The sequence below is a fragment of the Nipponia nippon genome, unplaced genomic scaffold (assembly GCF_047370975.1).
Source record: "Nipponia nippon isolate SJK-2023a ecotype South Korea unplaced genomic scaffold, ASM4737097v1 scaffold_27, whole genome shotgun sequence".
Classification (NCBI taxonomy): Eukaryota; Metazoa; Chordata; class Aves; order Pelecaniformes; family Threskiornithidae; genus Nipponia; species Nipponia nippon.
Window position 1 is genome coordinate 4027971 of NW_028262344.1, and position 20496 is coordinate 4048466.

The 20496-nt window shown below is 46.0% G+C and overlaps 1 protein-coding gene across 11 annotated transcripts in view; it reads right to left on the minus strand.

Annotated features, from left to right (window-relative positions):
- Nucleotides 1–20496, minus strand: part of AAK1 (AP2 associated kinase 1) — an 85640-nt gene that overhangs the window by 8375 nt on the left and 56769 nt on the right. Inside the window, exons 18-22 of one of the 11 annotated variants that reach the window (XM_087762751.1) lie at nucleotides 14098–14199; nucleotides 12374–12475; nucleotides 11502–11612; nucleotides 8021–8125; nucleotides 4230–6423 (exon numbers count right to left, since the gene is read on the minus strand). The exons of 7 other annotated variants lie outside the window; for them this stretch is intronic. In XM_087762751.1, coding sequence (XP_087618877.1) covers nucleotides 6329–6423; nucleotides 8021–8125; nucleotides 11502–11612; nucleotides 12374–12475; nucleotides 14098–14199 — 515 coding nt within the window. In that variant the 3' untranslated portion in view covers nucleotides 4230–6328. Of the gene's footprint in view, nucleotides 1–4229; nucleotides 6424–8020; nucleotides 8126–8163; nucleotides 8281–11501; nucleotides 11613–12373; nucleotides 12476–14097; nucleotides 14200–20496 lie in introns of those variants that run through there. 3 more of the 11 variants (XM_087762755.1, XM_087762753.1, XM_087762754.1) reach the window with 3 other exon arrangements.

Consider the following 20496-nt stretch of genomic DNA (forward strand, 5'->3'; position numbering starts at 1 on the left):
CTGGTTTCACTCAAAGCTGCTAAGCAATACAGCAAGAAGGGAAGGGCCCTCACAACTTGGAAACCACAAGAACTGGCACAGCGATATTAAGCCGCAGTGGGTTACCTGAGAAGCTTGGGATTTACTGACTAGTCTGGAGCACCATCTGCGCTCCCACGTTCTGTGTTTCCGATGTTGAAGGAGGAAGACCTGGCTTCCAGCCACCATCCCCCAGTAACTGATCTCGGGTACCTTTTCTTTCCCAGGTTCTTGGGTTCCCCCAGTTTGCTTCCTTTGGCAGAAAGCAAAGGGGCAGCCCCAGAAGGAGCTATGGCAGCATCACCACAGCCAGGGAGACAACATCATGCCAGCATTTTACTTCAGCTGACACCTGGGTGCATGTCTAACTAGACAGCGGCTTAGACATCTCCTCTCACAGTTGTTAATCTCATAGGTTAAAAAAGGTCTGAGCTACGCTTAGACACTGAAATGTGCAATCAAACCAAAAGAAACCCAAACCCCTTTGTGTAAAGGCCAGGTTAGAGGTAACGAGACAAGGCCAGCGCGTCCCCGTAAGCAGCCATAGCTACGGGCTTTGCAGACGAACGTTTCGGAGGCGCGTGCTGCCTAACTTTTGGGATGACAGCGAATTTAAGTTAGCCAGCGCTGAGGGATGCTTCGGCATGTCTGAGGTCAGGGGCCAGCGAGAGCGAAGCGCTCGAGGGACCGTTTCACGTGAAAAGGCATGGCGGTTTTGTTCTGTGTTACAGCAACGGAGAGAAAGGGTCACTCCACGAGCTGGTAACAGCATGAGGGTAAGGGACAGAGCTCCTGACACGAAGACAGTGCCTTTTTGTTTGAAGCCCTGCCCCTTCTCTGCCATGACTCGCCTCCCATTCACACCAAGGGCACACTACGCAAGAGGCCTGAAAAGACACGGGCAGATGGTTTGCGTGAACCGACACAGAGCACCCACAACCCCTCGTGCAGAAAGAGACGCCTCTTTGGCAGCGGCAGCATTTCCTAACGTCTGCCTGTGCCGAGATGGATGCCGCCAAGGGGCAGCTGCCTCTTCTGTCCCCTCTTCCTCCGGACTCCCGAGATCTGTGTGTTACTTCGCGGGGAAGCATCCCTTACGTTTTCAATTCATGTCCAGGTTTTAACACGCGCGCACTCCTAACAGCTGTAAGCTTTACAGCGTAAAATCTTTACAGAAGCTTGAGTTTATAGAAAAGGTTTCTCTCTACCCCGTACAACGTTCGTGCCTTTTTTTATTCCAGGGTCAAATATACGCACTAAAGAAACAATTCCTAAACTATACTCAGGCTCCCTTTCTGCAGGGAGAACCTTAGTAATAAAAACACTTATCGCTGGCTGCTCTAGGAATACACCCTGCGTGTATTCAGATAGCAGCCTGCAGAAAAGACCATTTATCCCGGAGTCACAGCACTGGCACAGGGAGCTCCCCCAGCTTTTAAGGAAAACGGTGCACTGAAGTGGGAAAGGACTGAAATAACCGACAGGAAAGCTATAAAAGATTTCCTCTCCCCATTACAGGGGGCTGCAAGGACGCAGCAGTCACCAAGATGATGATCTCATTTCTGGAGCAGAGCCCAACCCAAGAAAGGCAGGGGAGGCAGAGGCATTCCTAGAGCCTGAGGCGACTCCTCCACTGGGTAACTCTCCCGATTTCATCAAGCCAAAGTCAGGAAGGTCTCAGCATATGGTAACAGGCAGCTAAAAATCAGCACGATTACTAGTACACAAGATTACTAGTTTGGCATTTAAAAAGGGTCAAAAGACTTCTCATTCCTTTGTTCTCGAAACGGTGGAGTTTCGCCTTGTATTCCGATTCCTCGAGGCGATGCCATTAAACAGCAACACCGAGCTCCCCCCAGACAGCGCCTTCGGGGGGAGGCGCGGAAGCAGAACGCCCCAGGGCAGCATCACCACCGCTAGGTCGCTGGACAACAACTCGGACGGCAGAATTAAGCGCTTCTGCCCAAAGTCACTGCACAGCGGCAGATCTGGGAGCAGATCGAGCGTTCTTTGGTTCCAGAAGATAGGGAATTGAACGTTCCGGTTTTGGCACGCTGGTACCGTCATTTGCACCGTGCAAGGCGCGGCAGGGCGGGCTTCAACGCCCCAACGCCACGCACCACGTTCCAGCAGTTCACAAACAAGACAGACCAACGGGAGACTGACGGCATCGCTTGGTTTCCTCCTCCTTTGTACCGAGCACAAGGCAAGTGCTACGTCTGCGAGTCAGTTTTAAGATGCAGTCTGCGACCATCTAAGAAAAACATAAGGCGAGCTTCTAGGGGTTCAACTCCCTCCCGCGCAGGGCAGGAGCACAAGTCTCGCACATCAGTGACGTCCTTAAAACAACGCGGCCGAGCCACCCACCCACCCGTCCTCCCAAGGAACAACGGGAGCCGACGCTGCCCGCGGAGCCTGCGCTCCTGTGCGTCGGCACGGCTGTCCCCAGAGCACCGCTGCTTTCAGTTACGGAAACAGACTACGCAGGGACAAAAAATAATACAAAGAAAACCCCTTTTTTCCCCCTCCTTTTCCCAAGCCTATGTTTCCTGCTGGAGCGATGCAGTTTCAACGTGCAGTGCCCGCACGCCTCAGCACAGAGAAGTCACGGGAGCTCGTCTCCCCCAAGTGCTGGGAGCCAGCGGACCGATAGCCTCACTCATCAGAGCCCTCCCCCACATCCATGCCAGCTGCTCCCCAACTCCAACCCATTCCTATGGCAGTTCTTGAACTAGAAAATGTATTGGCTAAAAAGAAAATAATTTACCGCGTACAGACAAGCTCACACGTCAGATGCCAGGGCAGCGTGCCGTGTGCCGGGCGCCATTTTCGGTAGTCAGAGGCCCGCACGCTCCACCATTTGATGGTTGCTTGGGTACCCCAAAACTTGCTGAACTCTGTCTTTGGTCTGAATAGCATCTGAACTTTCATTGTAATAACAAAATGGTTTTTTAATCAATTTTTAAATAAGGTGGTTTTGGAAAGTCACTGGAGGCAATACCCTGCGAGCTCGCAGGCTGAAGGACGCCATCGTCACTCATTTACAAGAAGCTCCCTCTAAAAACAATTTTGCTCTACAGATTCACCGCAAGCGAATGGCGGCTTGAGTGAACGGGCTGTTAGAGGGTGCAGAAGGCCTGCCACAAAGCCACCAGCGCTAAGATCCTTCCACCCATCTCCCAGCCTTCTCCAGCAGGCTGCACAGGGCCTGCAGCCCTGGCCACGTCCCAGGGAACCCCGTGAAGCCTTGGACAGCCAGAATCCAGGGCGCTGCAGCACCTTCTAGTTTTGGGACAGATGCTCCCAACGCAGTGGATATTGTCAGATACAATACCAATTTGCTGATCCCTGAATCGTGGGTGCGACACTTGTGCTGATCCGGTTAAAAGACGAACGGGGGAGATTTCCAAAAGGCAGGGGCAGTTCAAAACCCAAGCCCCCTCAGAGTAAGCGAGAGCCAACATCCAAGCTCCAACTATTCCTTTGAACATCTTGCCACCCCAAAACCAGAGTTTGTTCTTGCATCCAAGGCACACCCGTGACTTGAACGGAAATCGCTCCGGGTACTGTGGCTGCATTTGTAGTATCCTATCGGGAGGATCCATCAGACCAGTTAATGCCCAAAGCACCACTAGAAGCTCCGGCCTCTCAGGGCAGAGAGGCTCCTCTGTCATCCCGACGTGAATGAGCAGCACGTCCCGGGCAGAGAGGAGAATCGCTCTGCTGTGGTTTTGCTGGCTGCAGGTTTGTATTCTGTTACTCAACCCCACCTGACCCTACCACCCTCAAAAGGGGACAGAATCGCCTCCCACGGCTTCAAACAAGGCTCCGACCATAGGTACAAGAGGGAATCATTCTTACGCCACCGCGGGAACGCTGGTACCAAACTTCTCCCATGCAGGCGCTGGATGAAAACTCAATTTGTTCCTTCACAGCAGCAGCAGCTTTTAGACAAACCCCTCAACTTTTCAGCAGCGCGCCAACACGAACCTAACGCCTGTACGACAGTCACGTTTTTTGGAGAGCTTAAAATTAATCCCAAATATCCACTCATTTCATCTCTCTCACATTTTCCATTCATTCCGCAAATAAGTGGCAAGTATTTTCTGATGAAGGAGGTCTAGATAATAGACATCTCTGAAAATGTATGCTTCCATTGTATCGTATTTCCCACCCAGATCCATGAATAGCTACTTGAAAAAGCAATAAAATAAACATTCACATCTGCTTATTTAATAGCATTATTAACAACCCAGTGCGTTTATAATTTTTTCCAGAACCCTTGAACAAGTGCCATTAGATTTAAAATCTTAAACATTCTTTAAAAGTACTTTAATTCACAGAAATCTTTGTTTCTAATATACAGTAGATGGTTACTTTTTAAAATCCATTCTCTTTTCATATAATCTCAGTATCTGACTATACAATAACTTTCTATCTATAGCGTCTTCATGTTTTCCAGTCCAGCTTGCCTGTGCTTTAGGAATATAAAACAAAAAAATAATAAAGTTCTATCCACAATTTTACTAAGGTCATTTCCATAGTTCTCATGTAAAGCTTCTCTTGGAAAGTGCAGTATACACATGTAATGATACAACACACTTAAGCAATACTTTTATTATTAAGTGTAGGTTTTAAAAGAAGAGTAATGTAGAGCAGACACAATCGATGGTAGTTCTATTTACAGAATTTGTTAAACTAAGTGTTGGGGCGGGGGAATAGCGGAGAGACTGGAGATAGGAAAGGAGTAGTCACGAACTTTGATTTCTTTCCTTCTTAGCGAGAGGTCAGTACATACATATTTCAGTCGTTCATACTTTCGCACGTGGGAAACTGCACTTTTACTAATACAGCTACATACACATACACAAGGTTAGCAGTAAGCTATTAATTATTCCACTACAGAGGAAGAGTCCTTCTGTTCAGAAAGAGCTTTCAAATACAAGATAGGAATTCCGGACTTCATGACCGTAAGCCAATGAAAACAAGTTTAGCGTATCCAGCTAGTTGACAAACTAAGCATGTGAAGGGGAAAAGAAAAGGTAAAACCCATCAGGTGGTAGCAGCACTTATTTCAAACCATCTGAACCAAGTGCATGCTTGTTCCACAAAGACCGAAGAGTGGAACAGAGTCCACAGTAGCCTTTGCCTACTGAAACAAATGGGTCCATACTTAACTGGTTTGCACTATATGCAGTTACAGGAGAAAACGGGGAACCCAGAACACATACCAGATGCTCGACTAAAACCAGGATTAAAAATAGACAAACAACCGTAGGACAATTTGTTTCATACACAATTTACAGTAGGTTGGGGGGGGGGGATTTTCTTTTTTTCCAGTCAAACACAGAAAAGAAGTCACAGAAGATACATCTGCTGCTGCCACAATGCCCTTTTCATCCAAAAAACGTCAACAGAATGCTAGTCACAGCCATACTCACATGTATTTGGTTCAAAACCTCGTTATATTTCACTTAGGGTCATTTTTGCAGCTATAACACTCTGTTTTCTTTTTTCTTTTTTTTCTTTTCTTTTTTCTTTGTTCTTTTTTTTCCCCTCCCCCAAGGAAGCGCAGTTCATTCACAAGCAGGATTGTTAAACAGCAAACCATTAGCTGGGGGCAGTCCGGAAAACTCTCTTCATTTGCACCGTCACCAGGTACTAGGCAAGACTACTTCAGAGGAACACGGTGCTTTCTCCTCCTCTGGAGCATATACCGGCAATTTAGAAACATCAGCTCTCCTAACCTGTATTCTGCAGGAGAGGGACGTCCCTACCGATTTCACCTGTCCCCTTCCTCCTGCCCACTCATCAGAAAACGGGACCAAAACAAAAACCAAACCCCAAAACACAAACGCAAAGATTGAAACACAGTTGGTCACGCACTACTCTAAGGAGAAAGGAGGCTGTTGTACGCAGGGATCATACATCAGCTACGGTTATCTAATTCCTTTACAGGTAGGCTTTCCGTGGTGCTATGTGTACATCTCAGCAGGGCGGCTAAGGACGGTGCTCCCTTTGGACACAGGCTAGCAAAGACAGGTGCAGAAGGAGCCACAGCGGGTTTTTACCAGCTTTAGAGAGGACTACCTGGAGAACTGAGACAGAATCTTTCCCAGGGCATGGGAAGACAGGGAGAAAGGCGGGTGACTGTCTCCTGTTGGCAGATTTGTTTTTCTTTTAGTTAAGGAAGGGGGGGGGGGGGGGGAGGGGGAGCCCAAAAAAAAAACACAACTGAAGGTAACTCTTCTGGAAATGGAAACAGAGGATTAGGTACGTTACAGAAACTGCGTCTGCTACTGTGTCACTGCTACAGGTCTATGAGCTGATCCACCAGCAGTAAAGACCTGGCTATGTTGGGAAGACTGGACTCAGAGCTTCCACTGTTGTTTCTAGAATGCCCACCTGAAAGTGTGAGAGATAGGAATTCAGTATTGAACAGGACACACACACACACGACAGTTTCAGATGTTCAAGAGCAAGCAAGCAAGAAAAAAGTCAAAGCGAAACAGAAAATTTGCTCAAGCTCCTCATTACAGCGACATTCCCCTGCTTGCTCCTCCCCTCTCCCCCCACCTCGCTCGCTAGGCTTGCGTGGAAAATCAGCACAGCAGCCGACAAATCTCTACAAACCATTTCTTTTTCCCAGGCTTTACACCCAAGCTGCAGAATTCTGTCCTTACTAAAGGATCTATAAAGCAGTTACAAGAACTCCCACAACCTATATTCAAAGTTTTAAATTTGAAGCCATGTTCAAAGTTTTAAATTTTTTGAAAATTATTTGCTGTTTTAAGAGCACCTTGGAGTTGCCAGCTACTTCAAGGAGAGCTGAGCTATCATGTGGCTTTCTATAACCGGTGCTTTGATACTGAAGGAAAGATGCTCCTCTTTATTCAAGGTAGCCTATCTTGGCCCAGCTTTGGGAGAAACCGTCTCTGCCTTTCAGCAGGAGCAGAGTTTCTAATGTCTGAGAACTTTTTCTCATGAGTGTCAGTCTTTGAAAGCTAGCATTAGATGCAGAGCAGGCGTACAGCACATTCATGCTGTAAACAGAAACGGGAGTTAGGGAAGTCAAAAAAGTTCTACCATCAAACTAACAAAAAAAAACAAACCAAAAAACAAAACCAAAACCACAAGGGAGCCCTGGAGTATGTTTTTAAACCTATGCTAGCATATCAAAGCTGTAATGAAAACCTTTCAGCGGCCTGACTCCAGAGAGAAGACCCATTTGACTGACCAGACTGCAAAACGCTGCCTTACTTCTGTCCCTACAAGAGCTACAAAATGCAGCACTATTCTTTCCTTTAAGGAAACAGTGCTGCTGCTTAGACTTAACCCTACGTAAGACTGAAACTGTTTGCAAAGATCCATGTTAATGTGATCTAGGTGACAGGAATGCTGTAAAAGGAGAAACTTTCCAGGCTCTGTCCTACGACTCTGACTGCTCAAAGCTCTTCAAAGGAGGTGGGTACCATCTACCAGACGTCTCACACTCAGTTCCCACAAGCCCCTTTGAAAGACATCAGTCAGAAGTGAAAAACCTCAACTTTCAGCAGGAGTTTAAGTTATAAAGGATTATCGTCATCTCCCTTTCTTGCGCCTCATGCCAAGTTTACTTAAAAGTCAGAGGACCTCCTTCCATCGGCTTGAACAGTAAATAAGAATGCCGGAGAACGCAGTTCTCCGTTGCACTTCAGCCACAGAGGTATTTGTGTGCCCTGCCTGGCAGGCTGGTAGGAATTGCTTCATGGGACCTAAAGATGCTTGCACATCTATTATCTTTTTGGACACGCAATCTCCTCACGAACAGAGAACCTAGAGAAATGTCAAGGCCAATGTAAATCAGAAAAAGACTAAGCTCACTAAATACTACAATGACAGTATCTCACAGTTTACTATTTGAATTACTTCACATGTGCTGCAGCACCACTGCCCCAGAACTAATTTATGTTCATTGTTTTCCTTTCTTCCTTCCCTTTTTCACCCCCACATCCTGGCTTACCTTGTGAATTTTTGGATATCAACACTGGAATTGGGTCAAACTCATCTTCTGTCACTTTTTCAGAGCCCTCAGGAGCATCAAAGCCTGATATCAGGTTAGTATCTTCTGCAGCATAAAGGAGAAACAGCAAAAAGGAGAAGAAGCAAAGATAGCAGAGAAGGATGGTTAGAATTGCTAAAAAGTGTTAGAACATCTTTATGTTTTCAGAGACAGCTTAGAAGCAGGAGTTTCGTTTAAAAGGTGAAATAAAGTTGGTAAGTCTTTGGTAAAGAAGGTAAGAAGAGAGCCAATTAAATACAAAAGTGGAGGGGGAAAAAAACAAAACAAAAAGCAAGACAGGTCATGAGAACCAAAATAAAATTTGGCCGATCTGAAGGCTTAGCAACTGGAATAGTTCAAAGCTGTGGTAAAAGCCTGGGGCGTAAGCTCCCAAGGACTGAAGGTATTCTTTGTCATCCTCCGGTGGCTGGCAGCTATCAGTACAGTTTGAGAGCGCAACCTGGCTCTCCAGTCACCAGCTGTCACGCACAGGGAGAAGAAAAGGGCTGGGGGGGGAAACAAAAACCAAAAAAAACCCCCAAAAAACCCACAGAACAAATTCCAGTCATCTACACGAGCTAAAACCCCTGAGCTTTCACCTACAGTGATAAAACAAGAAGGACAATATGAAGTCAGATTTCCAAGGAGTTTAAATGCCTGAAGACGTAACTAGATACCGACAAGAGATTTTTTTTTAAAGGCCCCTAGAGCAGTTCTGGCACATAATTCCTTTGATTTCAAACCACGTCAACTGCAGTTAGACACTTGGTGGGAGGCACTTTCAACAATCTCCACAGTAGATGAGACATTTATCTGCCTTATCAGGCAATTACACACCTTTAGGGACTGTCACACTCTCGCTGTGCATCACTACTTGTTACTTTAGATACCCACAATACCTTCCAAAATCTGGTTCTCAATTACTACCTGAAATATTTCTGAAAGCCTGGCAAGGACATGTACAAATCTATGGTTTCCAAGGAACAGGAGCATTCCTGTTTGATTCCTATTAAGAATAAAAGCTCTTTACCTAAAGCTGACAAATATGCTAACAGGTTTGGGGTGAGATGATGCAAGAAACCACTTGTGGAAATACACTGCAGGATTAGACTCAGAAAAAAACCTACAAATTTTATAGGAGGCTAGTCTGTAAAGTGTCAAAAAACACAAAGATGTTTCATCTTAACAGAAAGTCTCATCGTGTCATCACTCTGTCTCTGGAGTTATTTATTTGTGGCTCTTCTCCGCCTGCCTGGGAGCCTTTGCAAGCATCCTATCTCCATTCCACTTCATTTATACGTACAGTTGCTCATCGCTCCGGAGTTGGCTGTACAAGAAGCTACTGAAGGAGCACTGCTGAAGTACGGACTATCTTTCCTAAGGAGAAGGAAAGGCTGGCGAGTGTCCCTATTTGGGCAAAACTCCTTCAGAAGCGTTTGAGCTCGCCTTAGTGACTATGTATCACCATAAGCAGAAGAATATTCCCCTCTCACATACATGCGGCTTGGTGCTGTATTCAGCAAATGCAAAGGAAGGAATCCTGAAGGCAAAGCAAAAAATCCAGAGGCCAGAAAACAGCCTAGTAAAGCACAAAGGAAAGGCTGCTATGGTTATGGAGCATCAGTCCGTGCCCAGACCACGGCTGCTTTTGCAAGTCCTCCTGGTCCCACTGATAACTGGCAGCATTGCAGTTCCACAGGCTGATTACACCCGTAACAAAAAAAGACTGAGACAGAGGTACTGTCAATGACCACAGCCAGAGCTATAGAAGCAGGGTTTGAAAAGAAGCCACAAATGAGTTTTGGAAGATTTTAATATTTTGCACTTCCCCCCCCCGAAGTCTCTTTCCTAGTCAAATGTGAGCCTTTCTCATCCCAGAGGGAACAGCAGGGCAGCCTGGGAGAAGTTAGGCAGGAATCTGTTAATTCGTTTTCTCATTAAGTAACACCAGCAATGTTTTGGCTTTGCTATGTTCTAACCATGGAGTAATAACTGCTCGACATACATTTCAGGCCATTTACTCAAAATAAAGTGGCATGGAAGTGTATTATAGCAATGAGCAATTAGAACAACTGCTTGTTTAAACCCAAAAGCTCTATGAAAAACACAAACTCATTTTGAAGTGCCATCAAGTGTAAAAATTGATTACAGACTGTTTTTACAGCGATTCCTCGGAGGACAGATCGCTTTCTGTTGCTATGGGGATACTTCAAATGAGCTAAACAAAAGCCATCGTGAAGGGGCACCCAACAGTTGTCAGCATTTGTGCTCTGGGCCTCTCTCTTCAAGGCAATAAATAGTGCAGGAGTCCTGGTCTTCCCTCCCACCCGGGTGGATGCGTATTACCCAAGATTCACTACAAGCTTGGCTCATGCGAGCGCCATCCACTGACATTTGGCATGGTCCCCAAGGGACACATGCGCTGTTCACAACCGCTTTAGCCCATAACAGGGACGTGCCAGAAGAGCGCAAGTCGCGCTCCAGCTGATAGCTCTTCAACTATTCCAGTGCCCCTGCTCCAGCCACGCTGCCACGGAGAGGGCCCAGACTGCAGCTGGATGCTCTGCAGCTTGGAGAAAAAAGCCGTCTGAGTTCGGACCCAGCTTCCCAGGGTCCCTGCTCTTGCTTGTTGGTGGAAAGAGAACAGAGCTCTGATCACTGCACAGTATTTCCACAATCCCCCTCAAGCTCAAATACTGACGTACTGCAAGGGCTGGTCTGCGGCTCTTAGGAGTTACCACACGTGGTCTACTTCTCTTCTGCAGCTCTGCTTTTTTGTGTTACTATGAAACTCCTCTGTTTTTCAGTTGGATAGTGCACTCGGACTTCCATTCATATTTGCTGTGACACTGAAGTTTGACTCAAGAACCTATTCCTCATAACCTCTGAAAAGGAAAACATTCTCCAGATCTGAAAGAGCTCGGTCCTGCGTTACGGACGCTAACTCTGACAGACTAAAAAAAAAAATTCCTTTCGTTTCAAAACCCTGTGACACCAGTATAGATGATTATTGGGCTCCCTTCCAGAATGAATCACGCAGCATAAAAGCAGGTCTTAAATCCCATGTGCAAAAAGCAAAACCAGAGTGCATTCACTTACAAACCTGAAGAAGGGTTGCACACAAAAGCCTAGCCTTGAAGCCTCCTCTACCCCTTCTGCTGTATCCCTGTTTCATGGAAGATGCCACCTGTCTTGACAAACCTGGTCTTTACAGTCGAGCTGAATGCTTTTACCTGTATTTTTCCCTTAGTACTTCAATGTGCATTCCAAGTTTCACCAGCTTGGGAAGAAAACAAAACAACGGCTTGGGGAAAAAAAAAAAAATACCACCAGAACATGGGTCAGAGCATCTCTTGTGTGAATCAGTATCAGCTTCACTTCATGATAGCTAAAGACCAAGTCCCAGGCCTGACTAGGTATTAGAGACAAAGGGGCGGTTTACCTTTGTGAGGTTGAGCTGCAAAAGCTACGGGAGCAAACTCATCCAAGAGGTCAGCAGCAGGGTTAGAAAGCAGAGAACAGTCAAGCAGAGAGTCTTCCCCAGTGAGAGAGTCTGAGTCCAGGTTAACATCCAAGGGCCGCAAGGTAGCATTAAACAGGACACAAACACCGTTAAGCTCATATTCTCACATTCCCGTTCCCGTCCGCTTAGTGTACAAACAGAGCTTTGATGCAAAGCCAGCACCAAAGCTACCATTTTTTGTGATGGAAAACATTTCTTGGTGCTCTGCAACATACAACACATTCTCTGGGGCTCACTGCTCTCTAAAGCCCAGCATGCAGCAAGGAAATCCCACACAAGTGACACGTTGAAGTAGGGGGAGCGAAGGGGAGCGTGGGGAGGGAAAGAGAGTTGCAGGGACTCTCTGGCAACACTAAGAGCACTGGCTATTTCACAAGAGACCTCTGAAAAGAGGTCGAGTCCATCTGCTGCAAAAGCGGCCAGATCAAGGCCTCCACGGTAAGAAAGGGACGTGAATTGCTTGCTACCACGCCCCAGTGGAACAGACAAAAACCAGGGACTGCTCCAGATTTCAAAAGCACTTCATCAGCACAACACTCCGGCACCTACAGACCTGTAACGGTGGGCCGAAGGAATGCTGTACTGTTCTTTACAAGGAGACAGTAACATTGACCAAGGAGCCATGCAGCATCCACTTACAAGGCACACAAGCAAGCCCAGTTTACGCTGGTGGGAAAAGCGTCGAGAGGAGAGATGCTATGTTCAAGCGGACAGTGCTTTCCGATTTACAAAGCCTGTAAAGCATTTACACAGGTGCACCCTGCCCCCCAACACCCTCCTGCCTCACCAACCTGTCCTGTTGGAGGCAACCGACTCGGTCTGTGACACCAGGCGCTGGGGCAACGGAGCCTCGAGGCCCGGTATGAGACTCTCAACAGCTATGTCAGGTTTTCCTTTCCAAATGTGCAAAATACCAGAGCAGAGAAGAAGTCAGAGGTTAGTTTGCAAGACACAGCATAAGTAGGAGCTAAGGCGGCAGTTGTCTGAATTCTTTACTGACCCTTTAATATGTGTCAGCCATGCCAGCCTCAAGTTAGGTCGGTTAATTTAATCACGAGGGAAGACTCATTAGTGTTTGTTGGGTTTGACTTTTTCCTGTGGGTTTGTTTATTTATTTATTTAGATCTGTGCAAGCCCAATTTAAACTATCCAGAGGGTGGAATGGGAAGTTAATAATGCTGCCCTGCAGCTAAGCAGAAGGCCTGGGCAAATAACAAGCTTTTGCAAGATCCTTTTCCAGCAAAAGGGAAACGCTGACCTTTAAGGAGTCCCCTTGCGTTAGAAGTAACAGATCATTAAAATACCTACTGCGGAGCCCTTAGCATATTCCCAGTTCAGCTTGTAAAAAGACAAGGCATGGGATTTTTTTTTTTTTTTTTCCATTTTGAGTGCCCAGTGGAACAAAGAGGTGATAAAGTTTTGGAACTCAATGTCTTATTGAAAATACCAGTCCCCAGTATCGTCTAATGCTGATGTCCATTATGTGGATACAAAAGGAGATGTTTACGAAGCCTGGAGAGAAAGATTTGTTTTTATAAAAACCATAAAGGGAAGGGGGAGAGACATGGAAGATAACTGTCACAGTCACACCAGCCAGGTGTAATGCGTGTCTGGGTCTCTTCCTCAAGGACCAACATCAAGGTAAGGACCGAGAAGTTAAATTAAAGAACAAGGACACACTCAAATGCTAGGATCAGAAATGGTCTAGTTGGTCAACCTAAGAGAGACTAGCAATGTGTGTCTTGTATTTGCAGGACCACTATCTAAGAGTATTCAGACAACTGCCAGAAATTGCTAAAGGGAGAAAAAGTCTTGCTATTAAGGTGACTTATTTCCTACCTTTCATTCAAAACTATAACGTTGCGACCAACTAGCCAGGGGCCCCTGGCTAGGACCCAAAACCACAAGAGCAGCTGATTGCAACTAACGGCAGCCTGCAATTATTAGTCTTTAGTACGTTTGGCAAGTAGATCAAAATATGATTCTGCAACACTCCAGAATCTTTATACTGCCTGGAGGCTGTTGCATCTGGGCTTATCGTAAGCCTAGCATGTTTATTCTCATGCACATGCCCCAGGTCATAGGCAAGGCTGCCCTCCTCATCCTCCTGAGGGTCGATGGAGAGACAGACAGGCTCAGTGCCTGGGCCGTGGTTACACACAAAGTCTTTAGCAGAAATGGAGGGATTTTTTGCATCTTCTCCTTCAGTCAACATTTAACTTTCTTCTGCCAAGACCAGAAGAACACACAAGGCACAACCATGCCACGTTAGTGTGCCAAATCTGTAAGCCTAGATTTTAAATGCAAATACCAAGTCTTCGCTGTTCAGATGCTAGTCTCACGGGGAAAGGGCAGATCTGTCTCGGCGTAATCCATAACTTCCTATCACATAGCGTTTCACCAACATCAGCGGCCGTTTTGAGAGCCCAGTGGGGGTCAACACACAGAGTTATCATGCAGGACAAGACATGCCATGTCAGACAGAGGGGAGGAGGCGCCCTGAGTTTATTTTTACCATTCACAGCGTCTGACGTGCTACCGAAGGGGTCAGCGAGAGGCAGGATATCAGGGAGCAGAAGCGCAGTCTCAGGAGATTTGAGTCCCTCAATCAGTTTTTCTGGGTTAAGCGGGAAAAGGAGGAAGGAAGGCAACAGAGAAAAAAAAGCAAAAAAAAAAAACCAAGAAAAGACAACATTAATCAGGTGCTCAATGCAGTGGCTCATAGTCCAGCGTGTCAGCCTCAGAAGAGCATCTGCACAATTTTGTGTACAAATAACACTATCACTTAGAGATATCAGAGGGCAGCTATTCACCAGCTGGCCACGGTCATCTAAGACAACTGAGGACATACTCACCCACTGTGCGCGGCTCTCCCTAAGGAGCCACTGTAAAATGGCATGCAGTTCCTTCACTCCTACCCAAAGCACAAAAGCTTAACGTGACCCACTGAAAAAAAGGGAAGGGAAGGGAAGGGAAGGGAAGGGAAGGGAAGGGAAGGGAAGGGAAGGGAAGGGAAGGGAAGGGAAGGGAAGGGAAGGGAAGGGAAGGGAAGGGAAGGGAAGGGAAGGGAAGGGAAGGGAAGGGAAGGGAAGGGAAGGGAAGGGAAGGGAAGGGAAGGGAAGGGAAGGGAAGGGAAGGGAAGGGAAGGGAAGGGAAGGGAAGGGAAGGGAAGGGAAGGGAAGGGAAGGGAAGGGAAGGGAAGGGAAGGGAAGGGAAGGGAAGGGAAGGGAAGGGAAGGGAAGGGAAGGGAAGGGAAGGGAAGGGAAGGGAAGGGAAGGGAAGGGAAGGGAAGGGAAGGGAAGGGAAGGGAAGGGAAGGGAAGGGAAGGGAAGGGAAGGGCTGCAGTTTTTCCCCTCTCACCTTCCTGTGCTGGGGAGGTCTCTGTTAGTCTTTGTTTAATGAGAAGAAACGGAAGAGACGATCAGAAGCCCAAGACGCTAGAGCTAGGCCTACGACACCTATTAATTTGCTCAAGAATGGAATACTTAAGCCCTTAAGAGCTTAAGCAAAACCAGAAATCATTGAGATACTACAGTACCAGACATCAGAACCTGCCCTTGGGTTAAACACAGCTGTCTAGTCACCAATTAATTATTTCGACTATCGGGTTTCAAACCAGACGTCATTCTCAGCAGTACAACTCCTGTGATTCCTGTTATCCTTCACACAAAGAAATGTAGATAGCCTGGGCAAAAAGCTGATCTCAATTACTAATCTGGTGGATGAGTGATTTTGCAATCATACTAACCAGGTTTTCAATAATGAGCTTAATTATTTAGCTTTCACCAGGGTTTCTTCACAGAATAAGAAGATAAAGAACATTTTCAGGATTTGTTAGCAGTGATCACCTTCAGTAGAACAGCACCGATAAAATTTGCTCCACACAGACAAACCCAACCATTTCAATTTGTTGAAACAACTGCATTTATAATCTAACATTAGAATGAGCTGTGGCCCTGCCACAGTTACACACTTACAAAATTTTTACATCTATATTTTATGTTTTGAGTTCAAAGGCTGGTGTTATTATTTATTATCCAAAGAAAGTGTGCTCATAACTTCACAAAAGCACAGGCTCTGCATTACTGCTGTGTAAAAGACTTACCACGCTGAGAAAGCCGAAGAAAAGCTTAAGTTGCACTGTTACATACATGGTAATAATATTGATCTTTTTTATTGCCCTATATAAATAATAAAGTAGCCTAGCAGCTTTGGAACTACTTATTCAAAGCAGGACAAATTCTACTCCCCATGAAAAACTTCACGAGTCAACACACTAAAGCAACCAGGAGGGGAAGGAAACCTAAATAGCAACGCAAGAGGCAGCTGTTATACCATTAAAGGCCTGAAGAAGGTCAACTGAAAGGAAAAACCTGGTGGGAACAGCAGCCTTGAATGTACTTGAAACCTTCCCACCTCTATGAGGAATACTCGCTTACGAGGGCTGGATTTGCCAAAGAAAATGCAGCCCAACTGCAGAGGTACCATGCTTGCCTTCTCAGCAGCACAAAGCGGGGATTCTTCCTTGGATGAATGGAGTGGCTGGGAGCGGGGGCTTGGCAACAAAAAGAGGTGTTGATGCTATCAGAAAGGGGCTAAGAAGGATGGAACTGATTATAGTGTGTTGGGAAAACATAACGCAATGCAGGAGAGAGACCTGGGGACAAGGCGACAGGGAACATGCTCGATTCCCCTTCCTGGAAGGGACGCGGTAAGGTAACAGGGTAAGATAACAGGTAAGGTAACACCCAGCGTACAGCCGGCTTAAGCAGCGTTTTAAATCAGTTAATCCAGATAGCAAGGCACAGGACACAACTGTGGGAGACATTATGGATTGTCTCAGAGCTGAGCAGTTTCGGGCTGACTTTGGCTCCCACTTTGAGATGACATTTGTAAGCTATGAAGTGACGCATACGTACGTTGTGAATGTGTTCCCATTTTAGAGATTCAGGCCTAAGAATCTCCTTTCGAAGCAGACTCTTACAGAAGGCCTGTCTGCCAATGCCCAGCTCAGTCAAGGCACCTGCATCAACCTCTGTCTTCAAACCCATATACACAGTAATCATTACTTCTACGATCCCATTCCCAAGTGTCTTGCTCCTTGAAGTCTCCCTCCTTCAACTTTACCTTTCCAAACAGTTTCCTCCTTTTTCATTACTGCAGATTTCCCATTTAACAGAGTGGAACTGCCTTGGTCAGGTACTAGGAAGTTGACTATGGAAGCTCAACCACACTTTTTAAACACACAGAAATTATGAGAATAAACACGGTGTTCTTCTCCCTACATGTCAGTTTTCTCTCCTGTCCCCTGGGCTCAACTGGTTTTATGCAAAGCTTTAGGCTGTCAGTGGTTCTTGGTCTGATTTTGTCACTTGTCTCACGAGATCTCCTTTCCTCTTTCCGTCACTGCTGGTGCTGATCTGCCAGCGCTGTGACAGATAGCCACTGCCTCTCTTAGGGCATGATTGAAAGGAACTTCGTCCCTTTTGAGTCAGGCTGAGAAGTTTGACAAAAACAAGAAGGTGTCGGGATGAATGGGCAAGGAGATACCAAAAGTAACAAAAAAATCAGATGCCTCAGTCTATTTTGAGGCCTAGCAGTTCTTTTCCCTGGTTTCTCTTTTGTCTTGCATCTTGTACTAACCTGTAGGAATAAGAGATAAAGGAACAGCAGTCGCTTTAAGTGGTGGGAAATTCATGTTCAGCTAGGAGCGAAGGAAGAGTTAGCGAAGCCCCAGCGAATTGCACGGTTCTGCATTAGTTAGCAGGAATACCTTCTCTACAAGAGTTAGGTTTGGTCTCTTTAGCACAACACGCTTATTAAAAAAACACATGTGGTAAGGGAAGCTTTTCCTGAATCCACATCAGACATTCAAGTCCAAGAACACTACATGCCTTCGTAGCGGCAAATAAACCCAGCTCTTAAGCCTCTGCCTCACCATAGCTCCAACGATCACAGCAGCGACTCAGGGAGCACACCTTCTGCGCACTAGACTTTCCCTGCGCATCAACGTTAGGCAGCTGCAGTTTAACTATCTGCAGACCTAGAAAGAAAAAACAAGTCTCTCTCCTAATACTGAACTGCATTTTGGGTCCTGCTACCAAGGGAACTCTCTAGGAGAAGTTTAATTTTAATTTCCAAGAGAAAAGCTGCTTCACCTGCAAGTGAAGTCATGGTTGAGATGGTGAGAAGCCAGCAATGCTAAGTAATTTGACTAAGTAAGAAATACAGCAGTGCAAGAAGAGGAAAAACTGGGATAACTGGCCTCGTTTGTCTTATCTGTACAAACACAACAGTTCCAAGTCACACACGCATGAAGCGATCATCAACTGCAGAACCGACTCCACCAATAAAGCAAACAGCACGCAGCACCTATCTGCCATTTGCAGAAAGAGATGAAGGCTACGGCCTCAGGTACGGGCTTCTCTAGAACACCCTCCCCATCTGCCACCCCCTCAGCAAAGATCTTCTCCTGGAGAAAAACCAAGAGAGACGTTTTGCCACTACAGTACCAGTTTCTTGTGACTCTCCAGGCACGTGGGCACGCCATCACAAGCTGCGTTTTAGAAGTGGTCGTGATGGCAAAGAAGATCAGTTACGCAGCAAACGGCAACGGAGCAAGAAATAAACCAGCAAATAGAAACTTCTTCTATGCTGCAGCTTCAGGGCCCATTGCAACAAGTTTTGTGCACGCACAGAGCTCAGACTGGAGTGTGACAGGACAAAACACATTCTCTATCAATCATTATGCAGTTAAATTCAGGATTTTATACTATCAGAGGTCCTTCTGCCTCAAATCTAATAGACATGTCCAGATTATTCATATGTAGACATGCGAACAAGCCCGAGGATAAAAAAGGTTAAGAAAATGTAACGCAATACAAAGGTATTTTCTATCATACAGCTCCTGAAGGGCTCTCGGGAAGGGCTTTTATCAAACTCCAGCTGGGAAACGTGTGCTTTAATCAATAACTGTGCTCCCACATGAGGCTGCCTCCTGGGGGCATCCTCTTCCCCAGACAGCCTGCCGAAAACCTGCCAGGTGCTCTCCAGGTCACAGGGAAAGCAAACGTGATTCGGGTTCAGGATTGATCCCATCGCTGGTATTTCATTTTCTCTCAGGTTTTCTACTTTGCCCATTTTCAGTCCCAAGAGGATGGCAGCAAGTCTGCCACGGCTTTGCATCAGCTCGGAGGGATGCTGGCTGAGTAAGCAAGATTGATTAACAAGCCTTAAGAAGGTGTCTAAGCTTCAAAGCATGCAGGGGGGATTAAACAGTGCCCTACCAGCCCCTTCCAGAGCTGAAGCCCAGGCACATACTGCAGCCTTTAGACGAACGTTTCACCCCCTTCCCAAGTTCCCAGTTCCTCACAGTAAGAAACTACCGATCGTTTCCTATCATAGTCAGGGTAAGCAAAACACGTTGCAGGAAGAGCAAAGCAGGAGCCTACAGCTAACAGCTCTCAGAGACATCCCCAACGGCAGATGTGCGTAGCTTCAGAGACTGGAAAACCGAATCACTTCCTCTGGGAATGAAAGCAAGAGCCTTTCCTCTCATTTGCCCCAACATAAGAAGGAAGTAACGCCATTTAGCATCGGCAGAATTAACTACAGATTTATATCATGGGACAAGAAAGCAAGATCAATCATGCGTATGTTGAGGAGCACAGCTTTGGACAATCCAGTGAGAAAATTCTGACCTCTTTCTTCAGATCCCTTCCTTTCCAGCACATGCAACAAATCTGATTTTTGAGATTTACAATTAGTCAATTTGCACAGACTTTGCATCTGCAACACCACCACTGCCAAAGACTACAAGTTGGCATGCTGCATTTGTACTTGGCGATATACCCGTTAAGCGACAAAGTATATGCAGAAAGCATTTTAAGAAGGACTAGAATTATGAAAAAAAGATAAATCAAGAGACAAGGGAGGCAAACGGGTTTTTTGTTAGAGCAGGCTATTAGAAAGAATAAAAAGACTCCTGAGAAACTTGCAAGTTAAAAAGAGAACGGAGGGCAAAAATCTGTCATACGCTGGTAACGCACTGAACAATCAAGATGCAACATCTCAAAGCCAAAGAAGTCCACCAGCCAGGCACCGCACACAGCAAGAACGGTACTCACTCGTGTACTGCGGAGGAATAGCAAAAAGAAAGACAATTCAATAGAGCACACAGCAGAGTTCTTTTCTTCGGATGTCAACTGAGAAAGAAAGACAAGGTTGTAAAAATCCTGCCAAGTCAACCGTGCTGCGAGCGGGAGGGCAAATTACGAAGGCAGGTATAGATTAGTCACTCGGGAAGATTTCTGCCTATTGATTAATCAAGCATTAAAGATTAAAGGAAGCCCTGTACATTATTCAGCAGCAGAGGACTTTGGCTAATCAAGGGAAGGCACTGGACTTTCATTTTCCTAATGGAGTTTCTGTCAAATGGAATTGTTTCTTATATAGCACAAATGGAAAGAGAAGAAAAAAAAATATAGCAGTTGGCATGCTTTAAATACACACGCACATGACTTCGAAAACACCATAGAGAATAGTAGGACAACATTTAACAGTGGCTCCTTAAGAGACCAAAGTCAAACAATTTTAGTTTAACTTTCAAGATCTCAAATTTTTGCCAAATAATACCCCTTCAGATCAAACTCAAAACCCAGATGGAAACAACACTAGATACTGTTTACACTCATTTAGCTGCAATTCCAGGGGTCCATTGGCTTTGTTGCTCCGCGTCACCAAAACACTATGTTATACTCTCGGTTAATAATACGGCAATTAATTCATCAAGTTACTAGACGAGTAGGTCCCCTTTTGCATTTTCCCAACTCAAGACGTAAACTCAGATCGTTAGTACACACCAATATGTGTTTGTGCATGCCTGCAATTACTCTATCTCAATGCACCATCCTGG